Here is a 17,218-nt window from a genome sequence, read left to right as displayed (position 1 = left end):
ACACAAATCATGATTATCAAACATAAGTCAATAACAATACATCATGAATAGAAACAATCATCAAAGAACAATATGGTACGCATGATGTTAACTAAAACAATTAAAAGAGAGGAACGGTCGAAGTGCACTGATCTTCCTTTGAGCAGCAAATAAAATGAAGACTCTTTTTAGCCGTTTAGGAACCAATGCTCAAAATAATTACCAGTGAATAGAACTCAGAACCGGAAAGAGAGAAAAGATGAGAAATCAATTAGAACCTACGTTTTTTATTATGAATTAATTCTGTAAGCTATTGGGTGCTCGTCTTGGGTTGTGTTAGGTATGTACATTTAATGCCCCAATTTATGGTGGCATTCAATGCCTAGGGTTGTCAGCAGATTCAAACTTGGTAGTGGAGTCTAGCAGATAATACTAGCAAAATCGAGTGAAAATTTAAGAGAGAGAGAGGGGAAAATCAGCGGGGATTTTACCTGAGAGGAGAGAGGTTGACAGTTGATTGCAATGACCCATTGGACAAAGCTTCAATGTCCAGAGGTCATTGCACTTGACTTCTCGACCTCGAATAATCATAATGAGTCTTTGAGATATGCTCATGCATGCTCCGATTTGACAGAGCACAAGAGAAATCCAGAGACTCGAAGTTTCATCTTTGAGTCTAGGGTTTCAAATTAGGGGTTTTTTAATTCGAGTGATAAAATGGGGAAGGAACCAGTGAGATTCACGGATTTAGGAGGCAAAGGGGATGATTTCATGGTCGATTTGTGACCTTGCACGAATTAGTGCAAGGTTTTTGATTGATTAGGGTCTGTGGCGTTGACAGAAAGGGGAGAGAAAGGGGAAAGTGGGTGGCTTTGTCAAGAGTGAGATGATTTAGAGTTTGGATAGTGTAACGACCCGATCAGTCATTTTGTGTAAATGTACCTCGTTACTCCTTTTATTGCTTTACACATGTGAGTTTATTCTTTTATGACTTGCGGGGTTGATTAGTTTCATTCCAGGAAGCCTTTGGGTTGATTTGGACCCTTGATTCTAGACTTAGAAGCTTTAATTTGAAAATGTTCATCAAACTTTGACTTTTGTGAAAACGACCCCGGAAGTGTGTTTTTATTACTCTGATAGCTTCGTATCATGATTTGGACTTGGGCGTATGCCCGAAATTGATTTTGGTAGTCCGTAGGTTGATTTGTGTTGATTTACCAAAATTTGGAAATTTAAAGTTAAAAAGTTTAACCGTAGGTTGACTTTTAGCTATCGAGCTCGGAATTTGATTTTGGGAATTGGAATAGGTCTGTTAAGGCATTTAGAACTTGTTTGCAAAAGTAGGTGTCGTTTGGAGTTGATTTGGTAGGTTTCGGACGCTTAGTTGTAATTTTAGAAGTTATTGAAAATTGCTTTAAAACATGTGTTTTAGTGTTCAATTTGTAATTTTAGATGTTATTTTTGGGTTTTGATCATGTGAGCGAGTTTGTATGATGTTGTTAGACTTGTGTGGATGTTTGATTTGGAGCCCCGAGGGCTCGAGTGAGTTTCAGACACGTTCCGGAAGTGTTTTGGACTGGAAATCTGCAGAAGCTGATGTCTGGTGCTCTGGAGTCGCAAATGCGAAACAAGGCCCGCATTTACGAAGGCAACACGTGATGGGCAGTTGTCAAAAATGCGACCTCACCTTCACATTTGCGAAGCCAACAGAATTTGGTCATGTTCGCAATTGCGAACAGTTTTTCCGTTTTTGCGATGTTTCCCCAGTTCGCAATTGCAAAGGCTTTATCGCAATTGCGATGTATGTTGAGCCTGTCAGGGTTCACAAATGCAAGCCCCAGTACACAATTGCGAGGGTTCGCATCTGTGTTGCAAATGCGACATCTACAACTGGTTAAAGGGTTGGGAGACAGGATTTTTAAACTCATTCTCACATTTTTGAACCTTAAACTCGGTATGGGACGTTTGGAGAGGGAATATTTACCTACAAACCTTGGGTAAGTGATTCTAATATATTTCTAATCATATTCCATCAACGTATCTTGATTTTAACATCAAATCATGTGAATCAAAGTAGAAAATTTGTGAAACTTTGTCAAGTTTTTGAAAAATAAGAAATTGAGTTTTGAGAGTCGATTTGGACACGGATGTTGAAACTAATCACATATATGAACTCGTTGGGTCATGGGTAGACGGAATCTACTGTTGGACCTGAGTTTTGACCGAGCGAGCCCCGGGTTGACTTTGTTGACTTTTTGGAAAAAGTGTAAAAATCTTAACTTTATATTTTGCAATTGAATCCCCTAGCATTGTTTGATGATATTCGGTCGATTTTGGTTAGATTTGAGCCGTGTGGAGGCAGATTTTAAGGGAAAAGCTATTTCTGAGTATTGAATTGACCTAGCTGAGGTATGTGTCTTGCCTAACTTTGTGTGGGGAATTACCCCTTTGGATTGGGTACGAGTGGGTACACGGGTGGGTACACAGGTTGTACGTGGGTACACGGGTTGTACGTGGTATTTGACCAGTTTAGGTTACTTAGACTATTTCCACGCTTTAATTGAAATGCCATATTATGTTCTAAATTCTCATAGTCAAATTATCCTTAATTGTGTTATTAGACTGTCCTTAAATGCCTTAGTTGACTTGTTTAGTATTTGTTCTTTAGCCTACTGGCTAAATTTCTCCCATGATTTAGTTGAACTTGTTGTCTCCTTTAATGTTACATGTTATCTCTTCATTTTTAATTATAGTTGTTTGAATTAATTGTCCGTGTTATCCCTTTACTTGTTTCTTTCCATTATTTTAGTCTCATTGTTGAATATTATTTCCTTTATTTTGAGTCAGTCTTATCTAATATCGTGGTTATACATTATTTTCTCACAATTGAGTGATTTGGTGTTGAAGTTATGAAAGTCGTTAATACGTTGATGCGGTGTTGGTAATTGTTGACACATCTATCTTATTAAGCATTTTTCATCCAATGTCGTTGTTGATATTCTTGTATACGTTGTGGTGGAGCCATGGGCTATTGTTGTGAAAACATTGATATTGTTGTTGTTGGCAAGTTGTGATATGTGGGCACTTGTGGTGCGAATTGTTATTGTGATATGATATTGACGCGCATGCGACGGTATAAGGCTTGGGTTGATGTGCATGCGATGGTATAAGGTGGGACTTATGTGCGTGTTGCTTCTAGGGAAACTACGTGAAGCCACGCGGCGTCATAAGGTTGGCTAAAGTGTGTGTAGCTATTTCGGGAAAACTGTTTTCAAAACCTATTTACAAATATAAGGGTCACGCGGCAGTATAAGGAAAGATTTTGATTGAAATTGAGAAATGTGAATACGAGGCGGTACCTCAGTTGATATTCTTGATTATACTAGGCGGTACCTCGGTTTGATTTCATTGTACACGAGGCGGTACCTTGTTGTGTTTCTTGCTATTTGTTTCATTTTGCAAAGTGTTGTGGAAGGAATATTTCTTGTTGCTTAATTCTTGATTATTCTAGCAGTTGTGGTCCGTACATGATCATTGTAGCACTTTAGTTGCTTCTTTTATGATATTTCTATTGTTAACTCCTGGTACTAGTTCTTGCTATTATCTTGTTCCGTATCAGTTATTCTTCACTCTTTTTTACTTATCTGTATTACATTTTTATATAGTCTATTTCATATCCTTGTAGGTGTCTTGACTTGGCCTCGTCACTACTATACTGAGGTTAAGCTTGATACTTACTGGGTACCATTGTGGGGTACTCATACTATGCTTCTACACATCTTTTTGTGCATATCTAGGTATGTCTGCTCGTGCCGGTCGTTAGATGTTGTTGTAGCTGCTGCTTGGGGTACTTCAAGGAATACCTTCTCCACATCCGCATGCCTCAGAGTCAACTTCCCTATTTTACTTCCTGTTGCATTTTTCTTTCGAACAGTGATATAGTAGTACTCTAGTTGTATTCTGTAGAGATTATGACTAAGTTCCATTGGTTTTAGGGATGTGTATTGTGAGATTCTGTTTTCGGAAGACTTTATCTATTATTCAATTGTTTTCAGTAAATTGTTAATTTATATCTGTTCAGTTATCATTATTTGTTAGGCTTACCTAGTCGTAGAGACTAGGTGCCATCACGACATCCTTCGGAGGGAAATTGGGGTCGTGACAAGTTGGTATCAAAGCTCTAGGTTCATAGGTGTTACAAGTCATAAGCAGGTTCAGTAAAGTCTTTCAGATCGGTACGAAGACGTCTGTACTTATCTTTGAGAGGCTACAAAACTATTAGGAAAACTTCACTTCTTTGATTCCTTATCGTGCGAATTGGTTGGTTTCAAAAACTAAATCTTTGACTTTCTATTCTCTCACATATGGTGAGGACACGCAACACATGATCCGATGATCAGTCACCCGCGCCCCATGCTTGAGCCGCGGGAGGCCAGTGCGGAGGCCGAGGATGGGCACGTGGTGCAGCCAAAGCACCTGCCCGAGCTGCAACAGAGGAGCCACCAGTAGCTCCAGTTGTGGGTAGGCACTTGAGGCGCCTATTGCCACCCCAGCATTTCTGGAGACCCTCGCACAGTTTCTGAGCATGTTCAGTACCTTAGCTCATACGAGGTTGATCTCACTTGCACCAGCCACATCTCAGGATGGGGGAGTAGCACAGACTCCCGCGACCCGTACCCCCGAACAGTGGGTCAAGGTTGATCAGGTCCAAGAGGTTATACCAGTATAACTTGTTGCTTCGGTTCAGCCCGTGGTTACGACAGCAACATTTGAGGAGGAGTAGCTTAGGCTCGAGAGGTTCAAGAATTACAACCCTCCCACTTTCAGTGGTTTGGGTTCAGAGGATGCACATGGTATTCTTGAGAAGTGTCACCATATTCTCCGCACTATGGTCATTGTGGATGGTAAGCATCCTCCACTTCCAACCAAGAGGTTGTGAGATCGAGTCACCCCAAGAGCAAGGTGGGGAGTTCTTGGAGGAAAAGATGCCGAGGGTTATTTGGAAACAGCCTCTCTACCCCAGGGTAGGGGTAAGGTCTGCGTATACACTACCCTCCCCAGACCCCACTAGTGGGATTATACTGGGTTGTTGTTGTTGTTGTTGTTGTTATTGTTTATGGTCATTGTGGAGACCAGTGGGGTTGCTTTTAATATGTTCTAGCTAAAGTGAGCGGCACATCAGTTATGGCGGGTGTACGAGGTGGGTATCCCAGCTGAGGCAGCTTCACTTACATGGGATCGGTTTTTAGAGTTCTTAAGAGAGTTTATTCCTCAAACCCTTCAGGATGCTTGGCACATGGAGTTCGAGCGGCTGTGCCAGGTTACTATGTCAGTGTCGGAGTATGATCTCTGATTCAATGATTTGTCCAGGCATGAACCAGCCTTGGTCTCTACAGTCAGAGAGCGAGTCTGTCATTTCATCGAGGGGCTCAACCAGAGTACTAGATTTAGCATGGCTAGAGAGTTGGAGTCAGACACTCCGTATCAGCAAGTGATGGAGATTGCACGAAGGTTGGAGGGTATGCGAGACTGTGATAGAGATGATAGGGAGGCCAAGAGGCCTTGTGGCACAGGGGGATTTAGTGGTGGTCACACTGCAGCTACAACCCATCATGGTAGGGGCTATATGAGTTATCCAGTTCACTCAACACTTCCAACTTCTAGCGGTGCTCATTGTCCCGAGGTCTCAGGTCACACACTTTGCTCAGCCACTTTCTAGTGCACCTCTTGCACATGATACCTTCAGCGGTCAGTCCAGCCGATCAGGCCCGAGATAGTCCTAGCCACCACACCCGGCAAGAGATTGTTTTGAGTATGGTGATACCCTCCACATAGTCAGAAACTATCCCAGACTCAGGAGCGGTGCACCTTCACAGACTACTCAGGCTCCATGGATTCAGTTAGGTCTGTAAACTTCTCAAGCCATGATTGTTGCCCCAGTTTCCACTCCACCCGCTCATCCAGTTAGGGGTTGGGGATAGGAGGGTAGAGGTCACCTTAGAGAAAGAGGCCAGGCCAGATTCCATGCTCTTCCGAGTAGGACAGAGGGTTGCTTCAAACTAAGTCATTACCGGTATGGTTTCGGTTTGTCATAGAGATGCATCAAACTTATTTGATCCGGGATCCACTTATTCATATGTGTCATATTACTTTGCTCCGTACTTTGATGTATCTCGTGATTCTTTGAGTACTCTTGTTTATGTGTCCATGCCTGTGGGAGATTCTATTATTGTGTATTGTGTGTATCAGTCGTGCCTAGTTGGTAAGGGTGGTTTCGAGACAAGAGTTGATCTGTTGTTACTTAGTATGGTAGACTTTGATGTTATCTTGGGCATGGACTGGTTATCACCTTATCATGTTATTCTTGATTGTCACGCCAAGACTGTGACATTGGCTATGCCAGGTGTACCTTAGTTAGAGTGTAGGGGTGCATTAGATTATGTTCCTAGCAGGATTATCTCATTTGTAAAGGCTCAGCGAATTGTTTCTTATCTAGACTTTGTCCAGATGTTAGTGCTGATACTCCTACCGTTGAGTCAATTCCGGTAGTGAGGGACTTCCCAGATGTATTTCCAGCAGATCTTTCGGGCATGTCTCCCAACATGGATATCAATTTTGGTATTCACTTGTTGCCGGGAACTCAGCCCATTTCTATTCCACCATATCGTATGGCCCCAGTGCAACTGAAGGAGTTAAAGGAGCAGTTACAAGAGTTTCTTGATAAGGGACTCATTCGGCCTAGTGTGTCGCCATGGGGTGCTCCATTCTTGTTTGTGAAGAATAAGGATGGATCTATACACATGTGTATTGATTATCGTCAGTTGAACAAGGTTACAGTGAAGAACATGTACACATTGCCACGCATTGATGACCTATTTGATCAGCTATTGGGCGCCAGAGTGTTCTTCAAGATTGATTTGCGGTCAGGTTATCATCAGTTAAAGATTCGGGATCCGGATATTCTAAAGACTGCCTTTAGGACTCGGTATGGTCACTACAAGTTATTTGTGATGTCATTTGGGCTGACCAACGCCCCAACATCATTTATGCACCTGATGAACAGTGTATTCCAGCCTTATCTTGATTTATTTGTCATTGTGTTTATTGACGACATCTTGGTGTACTCCCGTAGTCGGGAAGATCGTGAGCAGCATTTGAGGATCGTGCTCCAGTCCTTGAGAGAGAAGGAATTATATGCAAAGTTCTCAAAGTGTGAATTCTGGCTTGATTCGGTGGCATTTTTGGGTCATGTGGTGTCGAGTGAGGGGATCAAGGTAGATCTGAAGAAGATTGAGGGAGTGCAGAGCTGGCCCAGACCGTCTTCAGCTACTGAGATTCGGATTTTCCTTGGTTTGGCCGGGTATTATTATCATCGTTCCGTAGAGAGCTTCTCATCTATTGCTGCACCTATGACTAGATTGACCCATAAGGATGTTCCTTTCAGATGGACCGAGAAGTGTGAGGCGAGCTTTCAAAAGCTCAAGACTGCTTTAACCACAGCCCCAGTGTTGGTGTTGCCCATGGGCTCGGGGTCTTATACTGTGTATTATGATGCGTTATGTGTTGGCCTTGGCACGGTGTTGATGCAGAACGGTAGGGTGATTGCCTACGCATCTCGACAGTTGAAGACTCATGAGAAGAATTATCCAGTCCACGATTTGGATTTGGCAGCCATTGTTCATGCATTGAATACCTGGCGGCATTATTTGTATGGTGTTCCTTGTGAGGTCTTTACCCACCACCGGAGTCTACATCATCTGTTCAAATAGAAAGATCTTAACTTGCGGCAGCGAAGATGGTTAGAATTACTTAAGGACTATGATATCACCATTCTATACCATCTTGGGAAGGCTAATATGGTGGTCGATGCCTTGAGTCGAAAGGCGGAGAGTTTGGGTAGTTTGCATATTTACTGGTAGCTGAGAAGCCATTAGCATTGGTGGTTCAGGCCTTAGTCAACCAATTGAGTTTTTGCCTGTGTCGCTTCTCAGTCTTCTCTATATGACCATATCAGAGAGCGTCCGTATGATGACCCCTATCTGCTTGTCCTCAAGGACACGGTTCAGTATGGAAATGACAAGGAGGTTACTATTGGAGATGATGGTATGTTACGAATGCAGGTCCAGTTATGTGTGCTCAATGTGGATGGGTTGCGTGAGTTGATTTTCGAGGAGGCCCACGGTTCAGCATAGCGATGCCACTGTTCGTGGATGGTTAGGTTGACTTTCAGCTATCGAGATCAGAATTTGATTTTGGGACTTGGAATAGGGCAGTTATGGAATTTAGAACTTGTCTACAAAATTTAGTGTCCTTTGGAGTTGATTTGATTGGTTTCAGATGCTTAGTTGTAATTCTAGAAGTTCTTGAAAATTTCTTTGAAAATCATGCGTTTTAGTGTTTGATTCGTAGTTTTACATTTTGTTTTTTTGTTTTGATAGTGCGAGCGAGTTCGTATGATTTTTTACATGTTATTACATATGCGAACATCAGGCTTGCATTTGCAAAGGCGATATGTGATGGGCTATTGTCGCAAATGCGACCTCACCTTCACATTTGCGAAGCCAGTAGAATTTGGTCATGTTCGCAATTGTGAACAGTTTGTCCGCTTTTGCGATGTTTCCCCAGTTCGCAATTATGAAGGCTTTATCACAATTGCGATGTATGTTGAGCATGTCAAGGTTCGCAAATGCGAGCCCTGATCACAATTGCGGCAAATGCAACATCTGTAGCTGGTTAAAGGGTTGGGAGACAGGATTTTTGAACTCATTCTCACGTTTTTGAACCTTAGACTCGGTAGGAGACGATTTGGAAAGGGCATTCTCACCTACAAACCTCGGTAAGTGATTCTAATCTATTTCTAATCATATTCCATAAATATATCTTAGATTTTAACTTCAAATCATGTGAACCAAAGTACAAAATTTGTGAAACATTGTCAAGCTTTCGAAAAATAAGAAATTGAGTTTTGAGAGTTGATTTAGACTCGGATTTTGAAACTAATCACATATATGAACTCGTGGGGTCATGGGTAGACGGAATCTACCATTGGACTCGGGTATTGATCGAGTGGGCCCCGAGTTGACTTTTGATGATTTTTTGGGAAAAGTGTAAAGATCTTAACTTTATCTATTGCAATTGAATTACCTAGCATTGTTTGATGATATTGAGTCATTTTTGGTTAGACTTGAGCCATGTGGAGGCGGATTTTAAGGTAAACGCTATTTTCGAGTGTTGAATTGGCCTAGTTGAAGTAAATGTCTTGCCTAACTTCGTGTAGGGAAATTATCCCTTAAGATTGGTATTGTTTGATTCATTTGTGCTAAGTGCAATCTGTATACGCAAGGTGGCGAGTGGGTACATAGGTTGTACGTGGTATTTGACCGGTATAGGTTACTTAGACTATTTCCATGCTTTAATTCAAATGCCATATTATGTTCTAAATTCTCATAGTCAAATTACCCTAAATTGTGTTAGACTATCCTTAAATGCCTTAGTTGACTTGTTTAGTATTTGTTCTTCATTCTACTTGCTAAATTGCTCCCATGCTTTAGTTGAACTTGTTGTCTACTTTATTGTTACATGTTATCTCTTCATTGTTAATTATCGTTGTTTGAATTAATTGTTCGTGTTATCGCTTTGCTTGTTGATTTCCATTATTTGAGACTTATTGTTGAATATTATTTCCTTTATTGTGAGTTAGTCTTATCTAATATCATGGTTATACATTATTTTCTCTTTGTTGAGTTATTTAGTGTTGAAGTTGTGAAAGTCGTTAATACGTTGAGGCGATGTTGGTTATTGTTGACACATCTATCTTATTGAGCATTTTTCATCCAATTTTGTTATTGATATTCTTGTATACGTTGTGGTGGATCCATGGGTTATTGTTGTGGAAAGATTGATATTGATGTTGTTGGCAAGTTGTGATATGTGGGCACTTACGGTGCGAATTGTTATTGTGATATGATATTGACGTGCATGCAATGGTATAATGCTTGGGTTGATGTGCATGTGGCGGTATAAGGTGGTACTTATGTGCGTGTTGCTTGTAGGGGAACTGTGTGAAGCCACAAGACATCATAAGGTGGGCTAAAGTGCGTGTAGCTATTTCAGAAAAATAGTTTTCAAATGTAAGGCTCATGCGGCGGTATAAGGAAAGATTATGTTTGAAATTGAGAAATGTGAATACGAGGCGGTACCTCAGTTGTTATTCTTGATTATACGAGGCGGTACCTCGGTTTGATTTTAATATACACGAGGCGGTACCTCATTGTGTTTCTTGCTGTTTGTTTTATGTTGTAAAGTGTTGTGGGAGGAATATTTCTTGTTGCTTCATTCTTTATTATTCTAGTAGTTGTAGTCCGTACATGATCATGTAGCGCTTTAGTTGCTTCTTTTATGCTATTTCTATTATTAACTTCCAGTACTAGTTCTTGTATTATCTTGTTCCGTATCAGTTTTTCTTCACTTTTTGTTACTTATCCGTATTACATTTTTATACTACTATTTCATATCGTAGTAGGTGTCTTCACCTGGCCTCGTCACTACTCTACTGAGGTTAGGCTTGATACTTATTGGGTACCGTTGTGATGTACTCATACAATGCTTTTGCACATCTTTTTTAGCAGATCCAGGTACGTCTGCTTGTGCCGGTCGTTAGAGGTTGTTGTAGCTGCTGCTTGGGAGACTTCAAGGTACACCTGCTCCACATCCGCAGGCCTCAGAGTCACCTTCCCTAATTTACTTTATGTTGAAATTTTCTTTCGAACACTGATGTAGTAGTACTCTAGTTGTATTCTGTAGAGCTTATGACTCAGTTCCACCGGTTTTAGGGTTGTGTATTGTGAGATTCTATTTTCGGAAGGCTTTATCTATTGTTCAGTTATTTTCAATAACTTGATAATTTATATATGTTCGGTTATCATTATTTGTTAGGCTTACCTAGTTGTAGAGACTAGGTGCCATTACGATATCCTTTGGAGGGAAATTGGAGTCATGACAGATAGACCAGGCTGGTCTCTAAGGGTTAAGAAGGGTGGAGAAGATCTGGGCTGTTGGATCTTTGGGTTTCAATTCAGTTGTTAGAATGTTTTAATGAGGAAATACGAGGGCCGTCAGATCTTTGCGTTTCAACGGCAGAGATTGGATATGGCCAGCGTTAGAACTAAAGGAAAAATAAGATAAAATATGGGTGGTTGATTAAATGGATGGATGGCTCAGATGGGGAGTGTTCTTGTGTGAGTGCTTTGAGATCGGTGATGTGGCAAAGTTTGATTTGCTCAGGGAGGGTGGCATGGATTGCCAACGTGGATTGGGGTGGGGGGGTCATTTGGACTAGGTTAGATGTGAATTGGGCTGGTCTTAATTTAAAGGATGAAATATTCATGTTTTAAGATTGCAATTGTAATTATAGCCATTTAGCCTTTAACCTCTTTAGAATTAATTTAATTAAATTTAATTAATTTGAATAAAATATAATAAAAATTATAATCATCAAATACACTATTAACTACTATAATTATTTATTTATTTATTAAAATACCTTATTTTCCAAATTATGACATAAATTTTGAATTATTTGAAATAGTAGGCTAATTACTAAAATTTAAGGAATAACTTATTAAATTAATTATAAAACCTATGTAATGAATATAAAGGTTATTTTAATAATCTCAAAAATAGTAAGAGTAATATATTTAAAAATTATATAACACTAAATTATTAATTTCAACAGTATTAATTACTAGTTTATACCATAATAGGTATTATTAATTAGAAAATATTTTCAGCATATTTATTGCAAATCCTTAAGTATAAATAAATTAATTTTAAAAGGGAATGTCAAAATTGATCGTCAACAGCTACCCATCTTTGACCGATGACGACAAAAGAGTTTTCTGGGAAAGAACTTGAACCCAGACCAATTTTGTCCCAACATTAGACATATATTGCAGGAATGAAATATGGATTTGAGGAAGATTATGAGTTGTTGAATTAAGGGAAGAGTTAAGGAATGTTTCGGGGGAAGTTTTGGAAAATTGGGGCTGAATTCTAGCTTTGAATCGCCTACATACCTCGGGCTTAACGAGGAATATGCCTCATGTAGTTCTGGAATGATGATTTAGAGAAGGTGATGCTTGCAGGACTTGCCCTAGTATCGTATTATGACGATACTACAAGACGAGAAGATTTTGGTACCCAAGATAGCTTTGAACTGCGGCTTGATTACAAGACTTGAAAGATTTGATGATTTAGAGTTCTAGTTATCGTATTTGAGTTTGAGTTTGGATCATTGGCCCGCTTATGAGTTTGTTGTCCCTTATAGCATGTAGCTTGGCTTACTTCTTAGAAGAAGCTCCACGTCGCAATGCTTGATCCTGCAAAAACAAAATACACGCATACCCATATATCGTAATGCAGATATGTTATGATGTGATGTAAATGATGCAGGAGTGATGATATTTGGCTGCCGGCTAGCCGTTATTTGGATCGGGGCGATGGGATACTTGAATTTGACTTGACTGTTAGCTGGGATGCGCACCGTTCCATAGTTGTCGGAGAATTAAGTCTCCTCACGATAGGAGTATCTTCGCGCAATGGGAGTATTTGACTTGAAAATTAAAATGCATCTCTGCACGATGCGAGTTTGACTTGAAAATGTAAATGCATCTCCGCACGATGGGAGTTTCTGATTTGAAAAAATGTAACGTGCATGTAGGCTGCATGAACAAAACATCAACACATTCAAGATAAAATAAGGAAATACGGAGCATGCCCAAGAGATACTCTTGACTGCAAAACTAAATTACGATCGTTGATCGACAAAATGTATGGCAGGATCAGACGGTCTGTCCTTCGATAGGAGAAGTTGGCGATGAAGTTTGCAACTATATACTTGTAATATCCGATATGACGGAGTGACGATGAGATCTGTGCGAAGTGCTCGAGTTAGAGAAGCGACCAGTTTGCTATATATAGGGCTTTGATTGGCAAAGTCAACAGCTCGATCTGTACAGGGCGCTCCAATTGGTTGAGTAGATGGTTTGCTATATACACGACTTTGATTGGAAAAGCTGACAACTCGCTATATAAAAGGCGCTCTGCTTGGTTGAGCAGACGGTTTGTTATTTACAATATGCCCAATCATGTCAGAGGCTTGGTTCCAGAATACCTCCAAAGAACTTGAAGTTAGTCCTTAGTCATATGAGTAAATGAATTAAATAATGAAAGAGATATAAGGGTTCATGAGAGAATAGCATGGTTCGTCATTGCTCTGAGTGTGCCCCAAAATTTTGCCTCTTATTGGTCTTGCATTAAAAAAAAATTCTTTGCACGTATTGGTTTGTGTTGATCATAGTCCTGGCCTTGCCCTTGGTCTGTCAAGATTATGCCACGAAGTTCGGTAGGTGTAATGTTAGTTTATGAAAAAAAAATTTTTGAAAATAGTTTATTTTTATGGCAAATGTCGTTGTTTCGGATTATGACATATTCGGAAATTCCTTTTGGCACGAACGTTGTTTCTGGATGACTATGTCCTGTTGATGTCGATTCCTGGAGATGCCTCTCGTGACATAGCTTCTTGCTGCCGCGATTGAGTCTTAGTCTAAACGAATGAATTACAAAGGTATTTGAACGAAATCAGGTCTGAATGTAGTTTGAGTGTAACGACAAATAAATTTTGATGATGACCGAGCATGACTCAAGAAGACTACGTATCCAGATGGAATCAGCTCAAGATGTAGTTCGATTATAATAGATGCAAAGTGATAAGAATTTGAAAATAAAGTGGCCGAGTTTGACTCAAACTACCTACATATCTAAATGGAATTAGGCTAGAACGTAGTTCAACTACAATAGATGACCGAATCCGATGAGGAATGCCTACGTATTCCTTCCGAAGGAAATCAAGTCGTGGCATAGTTCCGAATACATACATAATGATATTTGGATTTTCTATTACAAAAGGGAAGGGAGACCGAACCCTACATGGGTTGCCTATCCCACCGTGGGATGTCAGGTCAGGCGTAGTTCGGTTACAACCAAACCTTAATTCTATTGTCTTCAAATGTAGTATCTCTCGATTACATCTGAGTTGATGGTACTAACTCTTCCATCCATTTCTGCTAGAATCAATGCTCCTCCCGACAATACCCGATGGAACACATAAATACATTTCCAATTTGGCGCAAACTTTCCCTTGGCTTGTTCTTGATGAGGGAATATTTTATTCAAAACCAACTGCCCTGGTGCAAATTGCCGAGGTTTCACATTCTTGTTGAATGCACTGGCCATCCTATTTCGATATAGCTGACCATGACACACTGCATTCTTTCTCTTTTCATCAATGAGTATGAGTTGCTCCTGCCTGACCCGTATCCATTCAGCATCGGCTAACTTGACTTCTTGAATAACCTTTAAGGATGGTATCTCGACCTCTACGGGTATCACAGCTTCGGTGCCATATACCAACATGTATGGCGTTGCCCCGGTGGATGTTCTCATGGTGGTGCAATAAACCAACAAGGTGAAGGATAATTTCTCGCAAATCTCTCTCATGAGATCGCTATTTGAGATTGGTATCATTGTAAGTGATGATCAACTCTGGTATCCCGAATTGGTAGACTATGTTGTTATGGATGACATCTGCTACCACTTTCTTTGTGACGACCTTGTATAGAGAAGTTTTAACCCATTTGGTGAAGTAGTCAATGTCTACCAAGATGAAATGGTGTCTTCTTGATGCGGCGGGTTCTATAGGTTCAATTACGTCCATGCCCCAAGCGGCAAATGGCCAAGGAGAACCCATTACATTCATCTCATTAGGTGGAACTCGTATGAAATCCCCGTGAATCTGTCACTGGTGACACTTCTTCACGTAATGTATACTATCTCTTTCCATGGTCATCCAAAAGTATATGGCTCTCAAAATCTTCTTGGCCAATGTGAAACCATTCATGTGAGGTCCGCATGTTCCTACGTGTATTTCTTCTAGTAATCTGGTTGCTTCAGCGGCATCTACACACCTCAACAGACCCAAGTCTGGGTCATCCTGTACAGGACTTCCCCGTTAAGGAAAAAGCGATTTGCTAGCCTTCTCAATGCTCACTTCTGACCATTGGTGGCATTCTCAGGATAATCTCGTATTTAAAGGAACCTTTTGATGTAGTAGTACCATGGCTTACCGTCTGGCTCCTCATCTACGTGGAAATAGTATGCATGCTGATCCCGAACCTCTATATCAATAGGGTTGATGTAATTCTTATCTGGATGCTGGATCATGGATAAAAAGGTCGTGAGAGCATCGTCAAACTCGTTCTGGATTCTGGGAATATGTTTGAACTCAATCTTGGTGAGTTTATTGCATATCTCTTTCATGCAATGTAGGTATGGAAGAATCTTGACATTCTTGATAGTCCATTCACCCAGGACATTATGTATCAGTAGGTCAGAATCTCCTATGACAAGAAGCTCCTTGATATTCATGTCAACTTCCATCATAATCCCGATGATGCATGCTTCATACTCAGACATATTATTGGTGCAAGGTAACCTTATCTTAGTTGAAGTTGGTTAATGTTTTCCTAACTCAAAGATCAGTACTTCCCCGATCCCTACTCCTTTGAAGTTTATTGCTCCGTCAAAAAACATTCTCCATCCTGGGTATGACTCTACGATGTCTTCCTCGGTGAACAACACTTCTTCATCCGGAAAGTATGTAGTGAGCAGCTTATAGTCCATGTCCACTGCGTTCTCTGCAAGGTGGTCGGCTAATGCTTGTCCCTTGATAGCCTTCTGCGTTAAGTACAAAATATCGAACCCGTTGAGAAGAATTTTCCATTTGTCCAACTTTCTTGTAGGCATCGACTTCTGGAAGATGTACGTGAGCGGGTCGAGCTGTGATATCAGGTGTGTGGTGTATGCTGACATGTAGTGCCTTAACGTATCAGCTATCCAAGTCAAAGCACAACAAGTCCGCTCTATCAAATTGTATTTGGCTTCACACGGTGTAAAATTCTTGCTCAGGTAGTAGATAGCATGATCCTTCCTCCAGGTCTCATTGTGTAGTCCCAACACGCATCCAAATGCATTGTCCAGAACAGACAGTTATAGTCACAACGGCTTCCCAGGTTCGGGGGCAACCAACACTAGTGTATTTGACAAGTACTCCTTGATCTTATTGAAAGCTTTTATGATACTCATCTGTCCATTCTGTAGTAGCATTCTTTTTCAATAACTTGAAAATAGGATCGCAGATCACCGTTGACTAGGCTATGAATCTGCTGATATAGTTTAATCTGCCAAGGAAACTCATCACGTCCTTCTTGCTCTTAGGTGGTGGTAGGTTCTGAATGGATTTGATCTTTGAAGGATCCAATTCTATTTCTTTCCTGCTGACGATGAAGCCTAACAATTTTCCGGCGGGGACTCCGAATGCACATTTTGCAAGATTCAACTTCAAACTGTACCTCTGCAAATGTTTGAAAAATTTCTTCAGGTCATTCAAATGCTCTACACTCTTCCGAGATTTGATGATGATGTCATCCATATATACCTCGATTTCCCTGTGGATCATGTCGTGAAAAGGGGTCATCACGGCCCTCATGTAAGTAGCACCGGCGTTCTTGAGACTGGACGACATGACCATATAACAGTAAATTCCACATGGCTTAGTCAACGCCGTCTTCTCCGCATCTTCCTCATGCATCAGGATCTGGTGGTACCCAGTGAAACAATCCACGAATGACTACAGGTCATGCATTAGGATGTGGTGGTTCCCGGTGAAATAATCCACGAATAATTGCATCTCATGCTTCGTGCAATTTTCGATAAGGATGTGAATGTTTGGTAAAGGGAAATCATCCTTCGGACTAGATTTATTGATATCTCGATAGTCCACATATATCCTGATCTTCCCATCATTCTTTGGTACCAGTACGATGTTTGCCTACCATGTAGGATAATTGGTGACTCTTACCACATTTGCCTCTATTGCTTGGTGACCACTTCTTTTATCCTTAAACTCAAATTTGGCTTAAACTTTCTAGGTTTTTGTTTAACTGGCGGTCTGGAAGGATCAGTAGGCAATCAATGCGAGACAATGTCGGTACTCAATCCGGGCATGTCATCATATGACCATGTGTACATGTCGATGTATTGTCAGAGGAGCACGACCAGTTCTTCTTTTTGTTCTGCTTCTAAATGAATGTTGATTCGAGTTTCTTTCATGTCTTCTTCACTT

General features: G+C 40.6%; 2 protein-coding genes across 2 annotated transcripts; both read right to left on the bottom strand.

The window, feature by feature from the left end:
* Positions 1–14,040: 14,040 nt before the first annotated feature.
* LOC104084741 (uncharacterized) lies at positions 14,041–14,562 on the bottom strand. Its single transcript, XM_009588689.1, has one exon. The coding sequence runs from the start codon at positions 14,560–14,562 to the stop codon at positions 14,041–14,043; it is 522 nt and encodes a 173-aa protein (XP_009586984.1).
* A 561-nt stretch (positions 14,563–15,123) lies between these two features.
* LOC138898799 (uncharacterized) lies at positions 15,124–15,510 on the bottom strand. Its single transcript, XM_070184900.1, has one exon. The coding sequence runs from the start codon at positions 15,508–15,510 to the stop codon at positions 15,124–15,126; it is 387 nt and encodes a 128-aa protein (XP_070041001.1).
* Between the last annotated feature and the right edge of the window lie 1,708 nt (positions 15,511–17,218).

Source organism: Nicotiana tomentosiformis, chromosome 9 (genome assembly GCF_000390325.3).
Source record: "Nicotiana tomentosiformis chromosome 9, ASM39032v3, whole genome shotgun sequence".
Taxonomy (NCBI): domain Eukaryota; kingdom Viridiplantae; phylum Streptophyta; class Magnoliopsida; order Solanales; family Solanaceae; genus Nicotiana; species Nicotiana tomentosiformis.
This window is presented reverse-complemented; position numbering and strand designations above follow the sequence as displayed.

Coding starts and splice junctions, on each gene's coding strand:
- LOC104084741 (XM_009588689.1), bottom strand. CDS start 14,562: ATGATACCAATCTCAAATAGCGATCTCATGAGAGAGATTTGCGAGAAA.
- LOC138898799 (XM_070184900.1), bottom strand. CDS start 15,510: ATGTCTGAGTATGAAGCATGCATCATCGGGATTATGATGGAAGTTGAC.